The sequence below is a fragment of the Ammospiza caudacuta genome, chromosome 16, assembly GCF_027887145.1.
Source record: "Ammospiza caudacuta isolate bAmmCau1 chromosome 16, bAmmCau1.pri, whole genome shotgun sequence".
NCBI lineage: Eukaryota > Metazoa > Chordata > Aves > Passeriformes > Passerellidae > Ammospiza > Ammospiza caudacuta.
This window is the reverse complement of record NC_080608.1, coordinates 14,294,751-14,314,787: the sequence shown is the minus strand read 5'-3', so window position 1 is coordinate 14,314,787 and position 20,037 is coordinate 14,294,751. Positions and strand designations below refer to the sequence as shown.

At 43.3% G+C, this 20,037-nt stretch overlaps 1 protein-coding gene across 1 annotated transcript in view; it reads left to right on the top strand.

Annotated features, from left to right (window-relative positions):
• Window positions 1-14,407: 14,407 nt before the first annotated feature.
• CLINT1 (clathrin interactor 1) overlaps window positions 14,408-20,037 on the top strand; it is a 46,222-nt gene continuing 40,592 nt past the window's right edge. Inside the window, exon 1 of the mRNA XM_058815060.1 lies at window positions 14,408-14,535. Coding sequence (XP_058671043.1) covers window positions 14,495-14,535 — 41 coding nt within the window. The 5' untranslated portion in view covers window positions 14,408-14,494. The remainder of the gene's footprint in view (window positions 14,536-20,037) is intronic.

Sequence of the window (20,037 nt, the reverse complement as noted above, 5' to 3'; positions counted from 1 at the left end):
CAAAAGCACAGATCCTTCCCTGGGACTGGGTCAGCAAATATGCATTTTTTCAAGGATATTTTCCAAAAAAAAGACGAAGAAAAATTCAGAACTGAGAAAACACAGGGAAATAAAACTATACACACAGGTTTCCCCAACTGTTAGCTAATTTTCTCTCACCAATTAAAGGAGGAAGTAGATTTTAAAATAATAAAATAATTTAGGAAATACCCCAAGGGTACCATTTAAGAGATATATTCAGAGGGAGGTTTATAAACCTCTTGTGAGGCAGGAGAATGGGTTCTCTAGCTTGCCAGTCAAGACAGGCAAAAGTCAGGTAGAGTGAAAATCATTGCTGTGATCATTATCAGGAGGGGAAGAGATAAGATGGAACTAGAACCTGCATCTCCTCTGTGAATGTGCCTACACCTCAGTCTTGATGGAGCCACAGGATGATGTCTGTTCTTGTCAAGGGATGCTGAATCAGACTAACACTGAAAACAGAACATGCAGAGACTGGAATGAACATGAACCACTCCAAGTAAAACTCATCTGGAGCGCATACAGGGACGGCTGAAATTTCAGAGCCTTTTGTTGGAAAATGTCTACTGGAGGAGCAGGGGGCATTTAGTGAGAACCGGCTTTTTCATGACAATATTCACCCATTATTATGCCAAGGATGATTTCCTTTTATACAGAAAATGAAAAAGGATCTAAGAAAAATGTTAATGAAAGAAAAAGCTGTAATTGAAATATTTTCCACTGGAAATAAGGAACTGAGCCATTTGCCTGCTGGCTGTCAGTGTGCTCACTCAATCCCACTGGAACCAACGCTCCACATCCCACCTGATGCCTCTTCCCTTTTGTGCAGATTGGCCTCCCAGAGCTGCAGAGCAGCTCAACCCCCTGCCTGAGATCACAGGCAGAACAACCCAGTCTTTCCAGTCTGCCCCAGCTCCCCAGGTATTTTGGCACAAGTTCACTGACAGAGGCCTTTTCACTTGCAGAGGGTCAGAACTGGAAAAACTTGAGATATTTGAGGTCAGAACCAAACATGTCAGCAAAGCTGAGCTGAAAGGAATCTTGCACAACGTCTGTGTAGTCTGTGCCAGGAAGCAGTTAGTACTAATGTGCCTCCAGTTCATTAGCATCAAATCGACTTACCAGAAAAAAAAAAGAAAAAAAGAGAAAGGAAAAAAAAATTAAGCTGACTGTCCTCATTCCTGATCAATTGGCTTCTCAACACAGAAATCCCTTCTCCTCCCTGTAATGGTGTATCCCCCTTGCACCTCAATGCCAGTGCCTTGGGCAGAGGGTGTCTCCTTCACATGGGGATTTCACTGCCTCAGTGCCCTGAGCTATGGAATCCCAGTGTTCTGCTGGCTTGCACAGCTCCTTGAACATTCATCCCAGCGCTCTCAAGTGCAGCTGGTGTGTTTCTCAAGAGCCAGTCTGGGCTGATCCCATTCTCTGGAAAAGGACACACATTGTTGCTCAGCAATGGGTGTGCTGGGAAGGAATTCTAGCTGTGGCAAGATTTCAGCAGGCTGTTGCTGTGTGCAGTAAAACTGAATTCAGCTGGCTACAGCCAAGTGCAGGTTCCTGGTGCCAGTTCACTCCCAGATCCCAGTGCTGGCTGCACCTGGGCACTGACCCATTTTCACACAACATTCTTTCCTTGTCTTGAGCTCTGTCAGTGGCATTACAGACACATTCAGTGTGTGACTCTTTCTGTCTGGTTCAAAAAACCAAACTGAACCTCAAGTGAGACCATCCTGAGCAAACTGACCGCTCAGATCTCTGCACGTGCAGATGTTCCAGAAGAGTAAGAACTCTTGCTAGGAGAAAATCGAGAATCAAGATATTCTGCTAAGAATCACAGAATCCTTAAGGTTGGAAAAGACCTCCAAGATCATTGAGTCCAACCTGTGACCAATCCCCACCTTGTCAACCAGACCAGAGCCCCAAGTCCAGGCATTCCTTCAACACTTCAAGGGATGATGGTTCCACTACTTTTCTGGACAGTCTCTTCCAATGCTTGACAACCTTTCCCATGAAGAAATTCTTCTTAGTGTCCAACCTGAACCTCCCTTGGTACAGCTTGAGGTGATTCCCCCTTTTCCTGTCACTAGTTTTCTAGAAGAAGAGGCCAACCCCTACCCAGGGATACCCTTGACCCATCAATGCAGCCTGTTCAGATCTCTCTGCAGAGCCTTCCTGCCCTCCAGCACATCAACACTCCTCCCCAGCTCAGTGTCATCTGACTCCCAGCAAGGTCTCAACCAGCAATACATGTAACATTTTTAGAAGAGTTTTGGTTGTTAAAGTTTTCAGTGTCAAATTATTCTTATTGAACCCAAACAGTATTTCCAAATTCACCAAGCTCAAAGAGCTTGTATCACCTCTATGGTCATTGTTTTGTTCATACACATTTACTGAGGCCCTGTAAATAATTAGTAACTTTTTGCAGCTTCAGACAGTGTAGAAACCCATCCCAACATTTTCCTATGCCAACATGTCAGTTCTGACTCTTTTGTATGCTGGCTGATTTGCACAACACAACTCAAAGCATGTAAAGTTAAGTGGATAAACAATTACAAGAAGTTCAAGTTGGGTTCACTGAAAAGTACACCATGTAGAAATCCAGGGAAATCAAGTTTTACACAGATTTTGTAAAGCTGTATGGATGGGGAAGTTCTGGTTATTGTTTGACTTCAAGTCTGACAAGAAAAGGGGAAAGGAATAGAGTGCTGCTTGGTTAAACTCTGCACTGCAGCCTGTGTCTGGGTTGTATGAGCAAAAGAGGGTAACCAAAGAGTCCTTGTACTGCCCAAAGCTGTAAATTCTCTCCAGCACCAGATGGGACCTCATGGAGTGGTAAGAAGATTCCAATGCTGCTCCTTGCAGGAAAAATGAAACCCTTTCAACTGGCTAGTCACAGCCTCTGGGCACTTCTGATTTTGTTTTCTTTATTCCTTTGCTGTGAGTGAGCAGAATTTTCTTTCACCAGTCACTTGCATTTTTTACATGACACACATTTAAGCCAAGCTGACCAATACATGACCCCTTGGGAGCTCTCTAGGCTTGTTGCAGATACAGTGGTGATATGAAGATGGTTTCAGCAGTTCAGTTATTCCTTCCTGACACTTCATATCCACAGCACACATCTGCACTTGGATTCAAGCAGTTTTTCACTGAGCCTTCATACCAAGATCAGAGTTTAAGGAAATGAAACCAAGTATAATAATAATTCTATTCATTAAGGCTAAGGCTTGTAATGGTACTTAGCCATGAAAAGATGCAGCCAGTGGGATTTTCAAATTGCCTAAGTAGATTACACATCTAATTCCCATTGACAGCCAATGGGAATTAGGTCCCAAACTCCCTTAGGCACTTTTATAAATCCTATTAGGTGTCTGTCTGCATCTTTGTATGTTTAAATACCTTTGTAAACCTGAACAAGGTTGTTTTCTCAGGGTTTGGAATAGAACAAAGTCAGATCTCCTAACTTATTTTGTAGAAGACAAGATTTGGAGTATGAACTACAAATCAGGTGATTTTTTGCTACCTTTGGAACCCATGACATCAGAGGACTCATGCTGAGATGTGTTCAGAGGTCGCTCACTAGTATTGAGTCATTGCTGCTAGAGCAACCCTTTCATCATCAGCTCCCAATCCCTTCAGCACTGCCAGAACAGGTCAGAGAGCCCAGAGCAGAGCCAGAAATCTCAAGCCCTGCAGAGCTGAACCTAAACACTCAAAAATGCTTCCTCTTAATTTTATGGTGCCATAAATACATATTACAATTACTTGAATTCAAGTTCACTTGAATTTTGCTGAGGCCACATCAGGTTGTGTGCTCCTGGCTGAGGGGGACATGGAATATGTGCAGAGTGCTAATCAGACTAAGCTGATGCCCTGGAAGCACAATGGCTCAATTTTTAAAAGACCACAGCCACGGTTTTCCTAAGTTCTTGTGAATGCATCCTTTAGTGGAATGGCTCTGTCACAATGTGGAACCAGGCAGACCAAAATGAAAGCAAGCGTCCCCCCCCTCTGAATGGCTCCAGTGTGATCACAACAATACCAGTCAAACTCTACTCTTAGCTAGAGCAGTGCTGGTGACTATTTAGAAAATAATTAACTGAACTTTACATGACATTCAGATGTTTCTTGGCTCAAATACCAGTCTATTCCTCTGCTGAATTCTAGGGATTCTGCAAACAATGAGAAATATTTGCCTAATGGTAGACTTGCATACCATGCTCATGTTGTGCTGAGTCACTGTATCAGCAAAGACAAATGCTGAAAAGAATGTTAGAGAAAACACTGCTGGATAGACTTCATGAGTGTGATGAAGATTTACCATAAATATGAAGCAAACATTGCATATTTTTCTGAAAATATGTTACTTGGTATGAAGGCAGGTTTGTTTTTTTTTTCAGTTCCCCAAGGAGATTCTTTGAAGAATGAGGATTTTTTGCTTGTTGAGATAAAACTGCTAATGTCATTGCTAGAAATGTTAAAACAGTCTTTGGCCGAAACAAGAGTTAAATCCAGTACCATGTTCATAACCACTCACAGCATATTAATAAAATTGTGCTAAACAGTTTTCTCTGAGCCCGGGATGATGCAAGACTTGATGGCTGATGCTCCTTCAACATTGGTGCTTGACATAATAATGCCTGATAACTCTGGAGAGTGGGCTCAAACTTCTGTCAGGGTGACAGTGTAAACAGATGTGCTACATTTTTCCCTGAAAATCTGAATAAGGAGAAGCTTGTTGCTTGGCAGCCCAGAGGATGTTCCAAGACCAAACTGCCAGCTTGTAAAGAGAAAAGCAGACAGATTATGAAATGGTTGAAACAATGGGAGTAAAAAATAATTGAAGACAAAAAACTATATAGCCTTGTCACCAGGACATTTTTCCTCTTATTGATGGGTGGAAGGGCAGATGTCTGTGTTCATGTCACATACATGTGGGCACACAGTGTTGGTACTGGAATTTCACAAGTCTAAGGGAAACTGCATTCTGAATTGTCATGAAAAACTGGATATTCAATTTATTCTACATAACAACATCTTCTAAAAATCACCATGACAGATCTGTGAGAACAGACAGACACAGCAGTGAACTAGATGGCTGGTAAAAGAGGCAAAGGTTTCAAATCTGGCCATGGCAACTCAGTAAACTTATGAAACACTTGCACATAATATACACGTTCTTAAAAACATCTGTTGTCAGCCACTGTTGCCTGTTTTCCCCAAACAACAGTTGCAGTGTTTCAGTTTCACAAAGATGTTTTGGTTATGAAACAATATGTGTGCAGGTGCATCCTAAAACAATTGGCTTCGAGGCCAATAGTGGGGCTAGCTTTCATTTGTGAATCAGAAAATAAAAATTACCCAAACTAGACTTCTTGCTAAGAGGGATTTACTCATGATAACTGTGGACTGCTGAAATCAAGAATATGGCAGATAAAAAGTACACAGATTGTGCAAAGTATAATGTAATCTCAAAAGAAGAGATGGTACCTATTAAATATTGGTATGGAAAGATGAACGCTGAGCAGCAGATGCACACAAGACACTTCCTCACTCAAAATGGAAGACTGTCTTAATGACTGCAGCTTGCAAGCTCCTTACTTAATGGAGCCTTGACTGGGCTAAACCATTTAACACAATCCTTTAGGCAATAAATAGCTTCCACTCACAGGATTGTAAAAATATCTCCAAACCAAAAGCATCCTTCATGTGCACTAAATACAAGCTGCAATTTGAAAAGCCTTGATGTCAGACAACTCAGAAGGGTTAGAGAAATGTTTGAGTGGCTCGTGCAGGATGTGTTTGTGCTGCAGAAGAGCTCCCAGTGGCTCAGCACTCCTCACCAGCCAGTGGAGGAGCCAAGCAGGTTTGCAGGGAAGCACATGTCACTTAGAGCAGGGACTCAGTGGCAAAGAGCTAAATCGTTTTTGAAAGATCTGATTACTGAACGGTTCCCTTTTATTGGCCATGTGCTTTCTCCATGGATGGATTCATTGGATGTGCAACAATAATTGAGTTTCATCCCAGGGGTGAAGTCCATTTGGCGACTTAAGTGCAGTCACTTGTCAGGATGGATTTTTCCACAAATGTACATTTTTCAAGTTTGCATGTCTTTTGTCAATACCTCGGCTCTCCAAGGGACAGCATGTCAACTTCCGACACTCTTACATTTGACTGCTACTGAAAATCCGTCTGCTGTGGTTCTCTGAAGTCTGTTTGATGGGGAAGGCTTTTTGACAACTCTTGCCTCTCTAGAGCTCTTACCTCTTTGTTTCTGTGGTAGGTTGGTTGGGTTTTTTTTCCTTTCCCCAATTACAGAACCTTTTATTCAGTTCAGCAGCATTTATGGTCTCTTTTTCCCTGTTCCTCTCTTTCAAAACAGCAAGGAGTCCCCAAACTGATGAACTCTAATGAACAAGCACCTCAAAGCTTAAGGGCTGCCAACATCTCCTCTCTCAACTCAGCCCTCAGCCTCCATCCAAAGGTAAACATTTAGTTCATGACACAGTGGGAGACAGTAAATAAGGGTCACACCAATGGGAACCAGAAGAATTGAAAATATTGGAAATCAAGAAAGAAGAAAAAAATTAACCCAGCCACTGCATTCTGGTCTCGTGCAACATGTTTGTTTAACTGGCTAGCACTGCATGCAAGGCACAATTTTAGATCTGTCTGGCAATTATTCCAGGAGGAGGAGATAGGCAGCTGGGAATGAGCATCAGTTTGTTCCCAAAGTGATCCTCAACATCAGAGAAAGAGTAGATGGTGGTTCTCTCTTGCTTTGATGGGATCTAAGAGTTGAAGGTCCAGACACAGTAAATTCCATACTGAATGAATTGCCAAGAACCTCACAGAAGAACTTTGGAACTAGAGGTGATTCATATGTTCAATTCACTGTCTTTCACCTGATGGTGGCCAAATAATCCTAAGAAAGAAGCTGTAGTAAATAACTATGGATAAGGTTACTCAGTGCTGCAAAAAATGTCCACTTGAATGCCAGTGGAACAGATCTGGTTCTTTAAGACAAGAACTACACGCTACTTATTTATGACATATTCTTCCATCTGACATTCCTCCCAACTTAACAATAAACCTTATCAATTTCACCTTTGAAACTGAGTTTGCTCTTTCAACTTTCTTCTATTTCATTAAAACCTCAGTAGCTTTGATGCTGGTGATGGTATTTGCACTTTGCTTTTTGTAAAACACTAATAGCCAACAGCAGCTTTTAAAGCCTTATTTTTGTAAAAAAATATGAACCAAAACAACCACATTCCATGCAAGCAATGAAAATAGGGAAGAAGGAAAGAGGGAAACATGGAAATCAAAATTTCTAAAACACCATTTCTTCCCCCTAACAGAAGTTACTCAGGTGGGAACTCTTCATGACAAGACTTGCATTTGCACTGTTTTCGTGTTGATGCATATAAATTACTAAGTAAACTAATACAGAGAAAAAAAAACTCATTAAACAGCACTTTCTTGATTATTATTTGAAGGTAGAAAAATCAGCAGCACTGTTCTCCATTCTTTTCTTTGAAAGACGATCTAATTAAAAAATGCAGGGAGTGAAAAAAAAAAAAAAGCAGCACTTTAAGGCATTGTCTTTGAGATAGAAAGCCAGTTCCTCTTACTAAAACTGGCCAGATAATTCCAGCCTGGAGAGTCCCAGTCTGCCAGTCTGTGAAAATGTCTCCATCTACTGTGTTTTGATCCAAGTCCAGCTAAATATTCTGAAAAGGGGATTTTGAAGACCATCCTGTGTAGTGTTACTGTGCCAGTTTTCATTTCCAGCCAAAATGAAAATGAGACTAATTTTTGTCTATTCAAGCACTGCTTTCAGTTCTCACTGGGTTTTTTGTTAGCTTGCATCCATGAAAATACATACCATGACCTTTAAGGGAAAAAGCTGCAGGGATTTCTTTGACCATGTTTCTCTGCCTTACCAAAGAGCAGCTGCCCTGGGCCACAGCTGGAAGATGACTTCGAATTGCCATTTCTTATGGCTGTTTTGAGGCTAATAGATGCATGAAGAAGGAAGACTACAACTCTGTTCTCTCATGTTCACAGCTGACAGGAAACCATAGTAGGGCTTCATCTGATGGGTTATGTAAGACATTTATGGCACCAGTTAATCAGTTAGGCAAAGTGAAATGAGGTTTTCAGAGAGCAGTAAAGGAGACCTCTCTTCCTTTTTGTGTCTTGTGGTTGGATTCTCCTGTGTCTAAAACAAATTCCCTGAGGAACATGGGTAAGAATGCTCTCCAAGGGGATCCAACTGAACTCCTACTACGGCCTTTCCACTCCTACTACATCCTTACAGAGCTTTCCTGTGGTATCTCTCTCCACACAGCTGTGCATTTTCACAAAACACAACTTCAGATCCTTAAGCCAGCCACCCCTGTATCTCATCGGATTGAAACTGGCACAAGAGAAACTGCAAGGGGACTGAAAGACAAATACAGAGTCAGGGAGATCTCAGAAGATTTGTATCCTTAGGAAATCAGGCAAACAGGACCTTTCTGGCTCGGGGATCTGGCACAAAGCTGAGTGACTTGGACTACAATCAAACTGACAATGTAATAAATGGGAACACTTACCGGCTGCAACCATCCCCAAGAATTCTGACCTCACTAGTCTGGCATGTGCTTCTGGTTCAGCCCTGTTCTGCTACCAGTTCTCTAACTCTGGCCACTGTCACAGGCATTTTGGAACGTGAAACCCAGCCTGCTAAGCAAGACAAATCTGTCAGCAGCTGACTGTTACAAAAAGCAGACAGTGACCTGTCCTTTTCTCCTCCTCCTGTATAGTTTTAATGCCAGAGAGGTGAATTGTTGTCAGTAGAGAAAATAACTTACTAGAACAGCTGCATAACAGCAATCAGCAACAATCCAGGCTACAGAGTCTTAGAATGAACCAAAGCTGGAACAAAAGACTGAGGAACCTGGACATGAGTTTCTGGGAGAAGAATAAAGATCATGTGTGGCTCATATGAGAGAATTCTACTGAGGATCAGTTCTCACATACAAGCTCCTAAAGTTTCCATGGAAAGTACCATATCCACTTAAAGGAGGTGTCTAAGGGTGTGACAGAGACAGCTGTGGTGACATCAGGACATAATTCACACGGGGTTTCCCTGTATTTTAAACTTCTAACAGTGGTAACATTTTACAGCCTGTATCTCCAACGCCTCCCCAAGAACAATGTCAGATCAGATCACATCATCAGCCTGAAGGAAAGCTCAGAACATCTAAGATTATCCATTAACTGGCAATCCCCAAACCCCACATTTCCATCCTAATTTGGAGACATGCATACACAGCCAGTTACTAATGTGGGAGAAAATGAGAAACCAAAAAAACCCCAAGTAGCTCTGTAAAAATTGGAACTAATGAAGATTGCTTCCCTGGGGACAATTGTCTCACAGTTGATTGGTTTGATAATTAAATGGTAATATTTTGGCAGCGGGAATTCACCCCTTTCCAGACATCAGGGAATCCACAACAAAAAAAGCAATGTTGTGAATGCCCCAGGCACAGGAAAAGCCAGAATTTACTGCTACTGGACAATGGAGAACCCAGAGAACTCTGACCTTAAATGCTTTTCATTAGAGACTGAGCACATCTTTTCAGGAGCAGCAACAATAAAGTCTCTCCTGTTCAGTCATTTATTTTGAGACAACTTGTAATAATTCTGCATAAATTTGTAACTCACTTAGAGAGCAAACCACCCCTGCCTCATCTAAATGAACTGGTTCAAGCATTTCAAAAGACTGTGAGGAGACAGAGTGAAAATCCACACTATGGAATCAACCTTCATTTCTTCAGGCTAGAAAAAAAAGCAGCACTGGGTAGGATGCAGCCTGATTCAGTTAAAATTCAGCTCAGCCTCCCTGCACGCTCTGCTGGCAGAAGAAGCTGTCTGAAGGGCAGGGTTGTCCTCCCAGTTCCTGAGATAAATCATCACCTCTGCCTGGCACTCCCAGTCTTCCACAAGCACAACACAGGCAGTTGTAGTCTTGGTTCTAAAGCTTAAAATAGAATCATCTTCACTTCTTAAAAAACTTTGAAGTTTGCTACCTACATTCCTTTACAGTGAGACAGGTCCAGGCCATGCAAAGGCTGTTTGTAAAGGGGTGGATCTTCTCAGCAGGGCAGTGTGAGGAGGGATAACACTGGAACATCACTCAGTATTTTTTTCACTCCCCCCACATTTTCCACCATTCCCTGCCAATATTCCCTGTTACTGCCCACCCCTCAAGATTTTCTCCTTAAATGAGAGTGGTGTGGGCTCAGGTAGTGGAAGCTTCACAAGCAGCTCTACACCCATTGAAGGGACTGGAGAATTTCAGCAGAGGCAAAACCATTCTGTGGCAGAGCAGGAATGCAGGTTCTGAAACAGCCCACCTAGGGACTCTCTGGTTGGAATATGATGTTTGTGTGGCTGGGATGTGTTACAGAAAGACACATTTGGACTCAGAGAAGCTGCAATTTTTTAGAAAAGCCTGGATGGTAACCAGCCTACAAACGGGAAGTAATATCCCAGCGTTGCTTCTGCCCTACTGACTAATTCTTAGAACAAACTTACTTTATGGAATTCAGATTTCAGCTGTGTAAGTGGGTAAAAAGTAGAGCTTTATGAAATCATGGAAATACTGCTTTAAATGAAAAGTTTCTCAGTCTGTGCCATAGCCTCCCTATGCTGCCACAAAGTGATTTTCCTTGACATTCCTCTTTCCCCCCCTTGAATTTTAATTGTAAATTAATCACTGACTTGGACATGTCTCTACTGTGCATTAATATGGTTGATATTAACAACAATATTGCTCTCCAGGCACTTGGAATGTGCAAGACTTTTTGTGCACCAAATGGCCCATATTAACTTCTGGAATAGCCAGGTGCAAACTCTATTGCAGTGCTCAAATTAGTTCAATTTCTCTAACTGCTTCTCCTGTAATTGATGGCTCAAATTATAATAAAGTACAGTTCCTCTACATGATATATGTTACAAGTACTACCTGTTATGCTGAATATTACATTGCTTTGAAACTGCATTACCCTCTCCCTTCACCGATCAGATTTTTTTTTTTAAAGGAATTACTTATGAACCAGAAAGTGTCTTCACATCATTCAGAAATTATACATATGCTCATGCACTTTATCAGCAGCTGACAGAATGGGGATGGCAAAATTACCGTCACTCATGTTGCATTCAATGTCACATAAAGACCTGCTTTTTACTACACCTTAAAATTGACAATAAATGCCAGTCATCTCTTCTTGCCCCATTACTGCATCCAGACATAGCAAGCAATGCTCAGAAGAAGCTCACCTTCATCTTTGAAATCCCTGCTTCAGCCTGCCTTTCTTCTGCATATTGTTATTCTCCAATGCCTGCACCTAAAATACTCTTCACAATTCTCTTTTTTTTTTCTGAAGTGTGAGATTACAGTGGGCTGTAAATTTTTTTTTTCACGTGGAAACAACAATTTCTATAAAACAAACAAATCAGCCAAATCCTGATGGCTTTTGACCCTTAACGACCCTTAATGTTTCAATTCAAATGTTACCCCTGATGGGAAAGTAGTGAGGAGTGGGTACATTTGATTTTGGGGATATGTGCACTTTGAGGTGTGGCTGAGTCTGGACCCTGGAATCTGCCTCTGGCAGCCCCCCATGAGTTGGCAGCTCTGCCCCAGCACTCAGAACTCTGCAGCTGCTCAAGGAAACCAGCTCTAACAAGAACATCAATTTCATTGCACCACAGCAGAATCTGGGGAATTTGCAGTTCATCAGAACTGCATTTAGAAACCTGATCTTAATCCAATATGGACTGAAGCCACACTTAAAAACAACAACATTTCCAGCCAATCAGGAAAGGTGCAATTCTGCAAGCTCCAATTACTGTACTTTCTGCTGTTTCTTCATTAAACAGAGGTTATAAACATCATTGGCTCCTGAAGACAAATATCAGTGCACTTACAGAAAAAACCAAAAGGCTGATATTGAACAACAAGAGTGTTCACCCAGCTTGCTTTTCTAGGTTACAGTAGGAAATCATGCAACTGCCTCCTCCCAGTTCTCAACAGCCACACAACTCTCATTTGTGGGGCAGCAAAAGTGGTGCTGAGCTCAGTTACACACCAGCCACAGCCACCACAGGTATTGTGCTGCAGGTTAAAATATCACCTCTGGGTTCAGTAGCATTCAAAAATGAAAACACTGCTAAGAACTCTTATGAAGGGAGCTGAGGAAAAAAAAGAAGCCATAAACTGTTATCATCTTATTGCAAAGCTCGCATACCTTCTCAGTGATCCCTCATGGGCAGCTCCTCGCAGCACTGACTCCTCCTTCTTCACAGCACAACCAACAAACTGCAACTCTCCCCTCACCCAGCTAACCCACTCTTCTGTAGCACTCATCCTAACTGGACACAGCTGTGGCCTGTTAAGGGCAGGCCTGCTCCTATCTTTGGTGATTAGTGCACCTGCACCTCCTCAGGTGTGAGACCAACTTCTGCACTATCTTTATATTCTATCCCCCCACAATAAAACACCTCTAGGCTGGTCATAGCCTTCTGCAGAAATTAAGTAGGTTGCAAGTCTTAGGCAGTAATAAACAGTGCAGTAAGAAATTAACAGATTTCTAAATTTGCAACTGACAAGGAAAAGAGTGCTAGGGAATTGTTATGTACCAATTGTCACACTACTTGAACTGGTAAGGCCGTGAAGCAGACAATTTAAAATACACAAAAGGAACCATTTTGTCATGTGACAGAACACTGAATTCATTGCCACAAGGTGTAGCGTAGATTCATCTAAAAAGGCTCAAAAAGCAATCAATAAAATCCATAAAATAAAAGTCCATCCACTGCTCCTAAAGTTTTAGCATGAAAACTTTACTTCAGAACTGAATCCCTAAGCCACAGGAAAATGAACATTTGAAAGATGTACCTGAGGTCTGATCCATCCACATCCTTCACCTTAATGAACCTCTAATACTGCTGTTAGGAAGAAGATGCTGGATTTGATGATCTGTTCAGGAAGTTTTTATATTCAAATAGATTTCATGGACATGTTCAGGAGACAGAAGCCATGAGAGTGTCTGTGTGAAAAGATACAGTGGGTGTCAGAAAATGGGCAGGAGTTGAGCTGTTTAGCTTTCCTGACAAGTTTTTAGAAAAACTAACTTTTAAAAGAACTGACTTATTAGAGCAGCAAGTGCCATTGCAACTGGTCTTTCTCATGCCTTGTTTTTGCCAGCTCTTACAAAATAACTAAAAGAAAATATATTGCAGTTGTATTTGGATAAAAGTTTGCAGATGTATAGTCTTTTGGCAAAATATATGACACAAACACACAAACAAAAAACATACATCAAGAATGGAACTGGGTCATTAAAAAACCGTATTAAATACAATGTGTAAGAAAATAAATGCATGTAATGAAACTGACAATCCTGATTGAAAACTCACTTTGATGACTTTGCTGTTTTCATTGTAACTGATTCCTGCTCAGTGCCTGCATGGACAGTATTTGAAGATGATCTTGCCTGTTGGCAACTACGTTAAAACAGGCAATATTCTCCTGAGTTAGTTTTTATGTGGGTGATTGTTCCCTGGGTTTTATCAGCTTGGTCTTTCTCCAGAAGTGCAGACAAGGCTCCTGCCTGTGCAGTGCCTCGGTGGGCAGCCCACATGCTGCACCCTCCCCTCTGCTTTTCCAGCAGTTTCCTTCCAAAATCTGGGGCCGGGGGATCTGGAAATTCCAGCAGCAATTCACCCCAGGCCGCACACCACGATCAGCAGATGGACGGCCATAAGGACAGAACGCTGCTCTGAAACGAGTTCCTCGCGCTGAAAGCCGAGTAGAAAACCACATTCTGGACCAAAATGGGTTTTAGGGCAGTGTTTTGACTTTTAACCAACAATTTCACAGCCTTTTTCCATCCTCTGCCTCGCCGGGCTGCGGATGCAGGCTGCAGCCTGAAGGGCGTGAGGGAGCTTTGAGACCGGGTTTGAGCCGGGCGGTCCGTGCCCCACAGACGGGCACAACCTCTCGGGGTCCCGGCCATGTGAGAGCGGCGGTTCAGCCCTCAGGACACGGCCGGTGGAGCCTCGTCCCATCCCGGTCACTTCCAACCCGGTCAGTTTCATCCCAGCCCCGTCAGTTTCACCCGGCCCCGGCCCCCCTCACGCCCCTCACGCCGCTCCCGGCAGGCACCGCGCACAGAGCCGCGAACTACAACTCCCGGCAGCCCTCGCGGCGCCCAGCAAGCTCCGCGCCCGGCCCCTCCCTCCCCAAGACTTCATTTCCCAGCACCCCACGGGGCTGCCCGATCCTTCATTTCCGGGAGCGGCGCCGCGTCCCCTGCTTGGCGGAGGCGGCGGCGGCCGGAGCGCGGCGAGCGGGGCCTCCTGGGGCCGGCGGTGGAGGGAGCGAGACCGGGCGGGTCTCCGGGAGGTCGGCTCCATGTTGAACATGTGGAAAGTGCGGGAGCTGGTGGACAAGGCGTAAGTACGGCGGGGCGCGCGCGGGGGGCCGGGGGCGGCTCGGCCGTGGCCCCTCAGCCGGGCCCGCGTTCCCCCCGCCCCCCCCAACATGGCCGCGGCCCCTCCCCTGCTGAGGTGGCGGCCTCACACCCCCTCTGTGCCCGGCTGACCCCGGCCCCGCTGTCTCTCCCTGCTCCCGTCCCTATCCCCCGGTGACTGCCCGGGGTCGCCCCTGAGCGTCCTCTCGGCGTGGCCTTGTGGTCCCTCCGGGGTTGCAGGCGGCCAGGGGTTGCTGTTCAGGTAGTCTGTGGCCTTTCCATTATGGCTGGCTACTTTCCCGCCCCTTTCGGGCGCATCTGGGCCCTTCCAGCTCTTGGCGATCAGCGTTTCAGCTTCGTGTGCCCCCTCCTGTGCCAAGGTTCCGTCTGTGTGTGCCCGGTTCGGTGTACGATCCCTTGGAGTCTGGCTCTGCTGGATTGGCTCCCAGCGTGGCCCTTAGGCCCCTGAGGGGGAACAGGGAATTCTCTCAAAGCAGGAGGGAGGTAAGGAATCACCTGCAGGTTTCAGAGAGCCTTCCAAGTCACCACATGCTCTTTAAAGTGTTTCTCTCCTTCCTAAGGTCAGGTTGGGCTGCCATTGCCATTGACTCCCAACCCCGGGCGTTCAGAGTGGTATTGGGCTGAGATGCCCGTTCACACCCCTTACACATTTAAATAGCTCAGATATTTATGAATTTGTTTCCTTGAATGGAGCCTCCTCCCGCTGAATACTTGTCTATGGACTTGGTTAGCGTGATCGTTGTTGCAGATGGAGAGCATGATGTTACTGCTGCGTGTGTCAGCCACTCCTTCATTTTTGGCATGAGAAAAATTTGGTATGGTGGAGAACTTAGCAAAGGTTGTTTTGCTTCGTCAAACAATAAGTCTCTAGGAGAAAGTTTGGAGCACTTCTCCATCACTCTTTCCAGTGGTGCTCAGTGATGGGGCAGTGGGCACAAACTGAAACACAGAAGTTCTGTGTAAACATAAGGAAAAGCTACCTTCAGGGTGACAGAGCACTAGAACAGCCTGTCCAGAGAGGTTGTGGAGTCTCCTTCTCTGGAGATCTTCCAAACCTGTGTGGATGCGATCCTGTGCAACCTGCTCCAGGTGTGCCTGCTTTAGCAGGGGGTGGGACTGGGTGGTCTCCAGAGCTCCCTTCCAACCCCAGGAATTCTGAGGGTTGAAGATGTCCCTGCTCATGGCAGGGGGTTGGCCTAGATGCTCCCTAAAGTTACTTTCCAATCCAAACCATTCTGTGTTCTATGAATTCTGGAATGCTAAGAGGAATAGCTGGCTGAAGGTCTGTAGATTGGTTTATACCAGATGATATTAATGACAAACAGCTGTACCTGTCCTTACAAGTCTAAAGTCTTTCAACACTGAGATTCTGTTGTAAACTTCTGTAGAAATGTTTGTTTCTCCAAACAGCTTTTTAAAGGGCCTGTGTGATGTATAGGCTTAAAGATAAAGGCAAACTGAAGAGAAGTGTCAGCTTATTCATGATAATCAACTGTTCTGCTCAAGGTGCTTTGTACTAGACTGAGACTTTTCTAGGCCAAGATTTGGATGACATTCAAAACCACTGTGATTAAGTCTTGTCCTGAGGAAGTTATTTACTTTTTACAGCTTCTTGTATACAATGTCAGCCCTGGGTAAAGTAGTTTTAATAATGTGACAGATGAGGTATTTAGGAGCACAACCCTGACTTGAGTTCCAGGACCTTGCAGAGAAATAAAGTTTTTTCTAAGTTTTACTTGTGTACTTTTTTTTTGTCTGTAGGATTAATGATCACTGTAGCATTATAATATTGACACTGGTTTTAAAATGTTTACTTCTAAGGGTATAAGTCCAACACTATATCAAAATCTGAATTGGAAAAGACATTCTGTTTCCAGAACAGGTGCAACATTTCCAATAATAAAAAATGTGGTTTTTTTAATAAGCCTCAGTTTTATGGGAATAACATCCAAATAAAGCAGATTGTTTATTAAAAATAAAGGGGGAGGAGGGGCAGGGGGAAGGTGGAGCCTGCAGAGTAAATAGTGTTTAGAGACATCAGGATCAATAGTCCCATTGTGTGTGGTGCAGATTTGTCATAATGTCTTCTGTCTTAAGGCCATGACTTACAAAATTCTCTGCAGAGGAAGCTCATAAATAACAACTGATGCTGTGGCAGCAGCAAACTGAACTTCAGCAAGAAACTGCCCTTCTTTCCTTAAAAAGGGAGTATGGTTATATGGGGATTTTGAAAATGTGCAAATAGCTTGAAATTTTCTTTGATAGCTTTGATAGTGGTTTAGAACTCTGCATCTTGGTTTCATATTCAGCTGATACTTATCTTAGATTTTCAGTTTACTCATCTGAGGTTTATTTTGTTATCCTTATTTGTGCTTCAGTGACTGAGAGCTTGGTTAGGTCAGCTATTTCAACATGAAGACTTTTCTTAGACAATTCTCAGATACTTTGGTGTGTGAAGGTTCTGTAAGTGATGATAAACAGCTGTAGGTTACTTTAAATGCTAAAAGCCAGGTAAAAATGGTAACCTGTTAATATTCATCAGTCTTAGAACTAAAAAATAACTTAGCAGCTGCAAAATACATATCAGAAATTCAAGTTTATGTTTAGTATTTTTGAAGTATTTGGTCTCTGTATATTCTTTTGTGTGGTTGGAATCGGGCAATTAAGTTCATCAGGTAAATTCTGCTTTGTAATTCCCTTCACAATCACCTCTTATTTTTATGGTAGCATTTTCTAGTAACTCCAAAGTATGGACCTGCATCCTGTTGTGCATGAGACAGTTATTTAGATAATGAGTGGTGGTCCTATTGTATTTGAAGTTTAGGAGGAAGGCTCTGGTAGAATATTGGATTTACTGCTCTAGGATGTGGTGGAATAATTTTCTTCTGTGTCTTGTTCTGCCCTTTGTTAACTTCACTGCTTTTCAATGCCAGTGCAGCTCCCTCCTTTAAATATTAAGTACCTTGATTAGGTTTGAACAGTAATACCTTGTTTCTGGCTGGGCATTGTAACTGAGGTTGCAATAAACAGTTATAACAAAACCTGTATGTACCTAGTAAAATCTGCTTGTCACGAGGTTTATTCTTGTAATTTCAAAATAGCTGTCAAAATTCTTCCACCCTCCAATCTTCCACCCAATAATGGGTACTGCAGTGTGTTCAAGAGTTCTTAAAGTGTGTGAAATTATGTTAAATTCCTGGTTAGTTTATAGTTTAGAAGGTGCAGGTCTATGTACTCTTATTTCTTCTGTAGTAAATTCTATTTCTTATTATTATGTGAATAAATTAGCTTAAAAAGCCAGCTTTTCACTTTTGTGTTCACTTGTATGGGCTCTTTTTCCCCAGTAATTCAAAACTGAATTTGAAAAGTAAACGAAACAGTTGGAAAATAAATGCAGCCCTCTGTGCTCAGCTCGTTGGCTCCAGGACAGTGAGCACTGTTTAAATGGCAGAGGTTTCTGATGGCTCAGGGCCAGGGTTGGTGCTTGGTGCAAAGTTGGTGAGTCAGGTGGCAGTTCTGAGTCACTCCTGAGGCAGTGGCAGAGATTTCTTGTTCCATTCTCTTTTGTCACAGGCTCGGCTGAGGGCTGCAGTGTGCCTGTGTCCCTCAGCATTGCAGCAGGAGGTGGCCAGTTGCTGTGACAGACACACAGACACCTGTCACACACTGGAGCTGCTGGTGGGAGTGTGAGTGCAGGAACATTTGGCAGGTGGGAAGGAGTCTGGACTGCCTCCCTCCCCTGCTCTGCAGCCTCAGGGGATCTGCAGCTTTGTCTCTGGATGCTCTGGTGAGAGCAGTGCCAGCTATTGTGGCACCCATGGCAGAGTTCAGGTTACCCCATGCCTGCTTGAAACAATCCTGCACTTGTGATGAAACTTGAGGCCAAGTGTTGCATTTACTGCTTGTGAGCTGCAGGAGACCGAGGATCTGCAGCCTGCCTGCTACTGTGTAGGGCAGCTTGCACCAGGAAAGTCATATTTTTATTGGTATAGGTGTATCAGTACTTTGATAATCCAATCACCAAGAGACTTAACCAAGTTTCTCCTCACTGTGTGATAACAGAGCTGGCAAAAGCTGTTGTGGTCACTGAGAATGTGTTCAAGAGTCCTGGCTGTGGAAATACAGAGTGTTATGCAACTTGGTAACTTCACTTTTAAGTCTTACTGGACAAGAACATGATGTGCTTTGTGTTCCCTGTGAGATTTCTAGGGGAGCTCTACAAAGAAAACCCTATGGCTTAAAAAGAACACCAAGGAATATTAAAAATTCCTGCTAAAACACATTTTAACTTGTCAGGAACTTGGAGATATCAGCTTGCCTAGTGGCCAAGTTCAAAAGTCAACCCATCATCTCTTTTTAGTTCTGTTGAGTTTCCTCTTCTTGAAGCAGAAACTGCTGATTCTGATTTTTCTGAAAGGTTCCTGTATGTTGTTAGCCTGCACAAGGGGTTCAGCTTAAAGCAGAGCACTGTTTGTGTGTTTATAGGTAACAAGGCCAGCTGGGCTCCTCATTGCAATAACTTCTCTCTTTATATGTCATGTTAACATTTTTGCTGCCTGGTTTCTGTCACAGACATGTAGGACATGCAGCAGGCAGGCTGGAAAACCTTTGGACCCATTGAGATCAGATTGCTGCCTATGTAACAGCATGGTGAGACCTTAGAGCCACTTTCTTTAACATTCCATTGCCATTCTTAGCTTTTGGGATTTTCTGCGTGCAGGACCTTAATGTGAGGGAGCTCCTTTTAAGCACCTTTCCACACATCACAGGATAATAAACAGTCTCATAAAAGAGGGGTGAAGGTGACAGATCTGAATGTAGTTAGGACAGTATTATCCAGACGTTCTTTAATTCAGGTAAGGTAGTTGTCACTTACTTAAAAGTTAAAGAAGGCCTGTGAATTTCTTGCTAGTAATAGGGATATGACAGTTGCCACACTCCTGTTTTGTTCTGTGCTCCTTCCAGCTCAGTTTTGTCCACCTGAGCCCAGCTTTGCTACTACTGCTCTAGCCACACCTTTCTAGTGGCCCAGCAGGAATGTGTTTGCACTCCCTTGTGTTGCAGAGCTGTTTCCATGTGCTTCACAAGCTTGATGAATTGCCCAGTATATAATAGTTTAATTTCTTTTTAAATGGAGAGCAAATAGTCTTGTTTAGAATTGATTGTAATAAGGAAGCATTATAACACTTTAAAGTGTATTTTAGGTGTAGCCACTTGGGTCCTCTGTTATTTATTTGTTTGCTACAGCTATGCAAAGAGAAAGGATTTTTAGTGTTTGGGGAAAAGGAAGGATTAAAGGAGCTGTTGTCATGAGCTCCAATAGAACTAGGCAGGGGACAAGTTCTGGTTGATAAACAGCATGTTTTCTTTAGTGCTTCTAATTGTACCATCTGTAAAGAGGAGGGTAAATTATTGGTAAAATAGCACGAATTACTGTTTCTATTGTTGTTGCAATTTCTTGCTG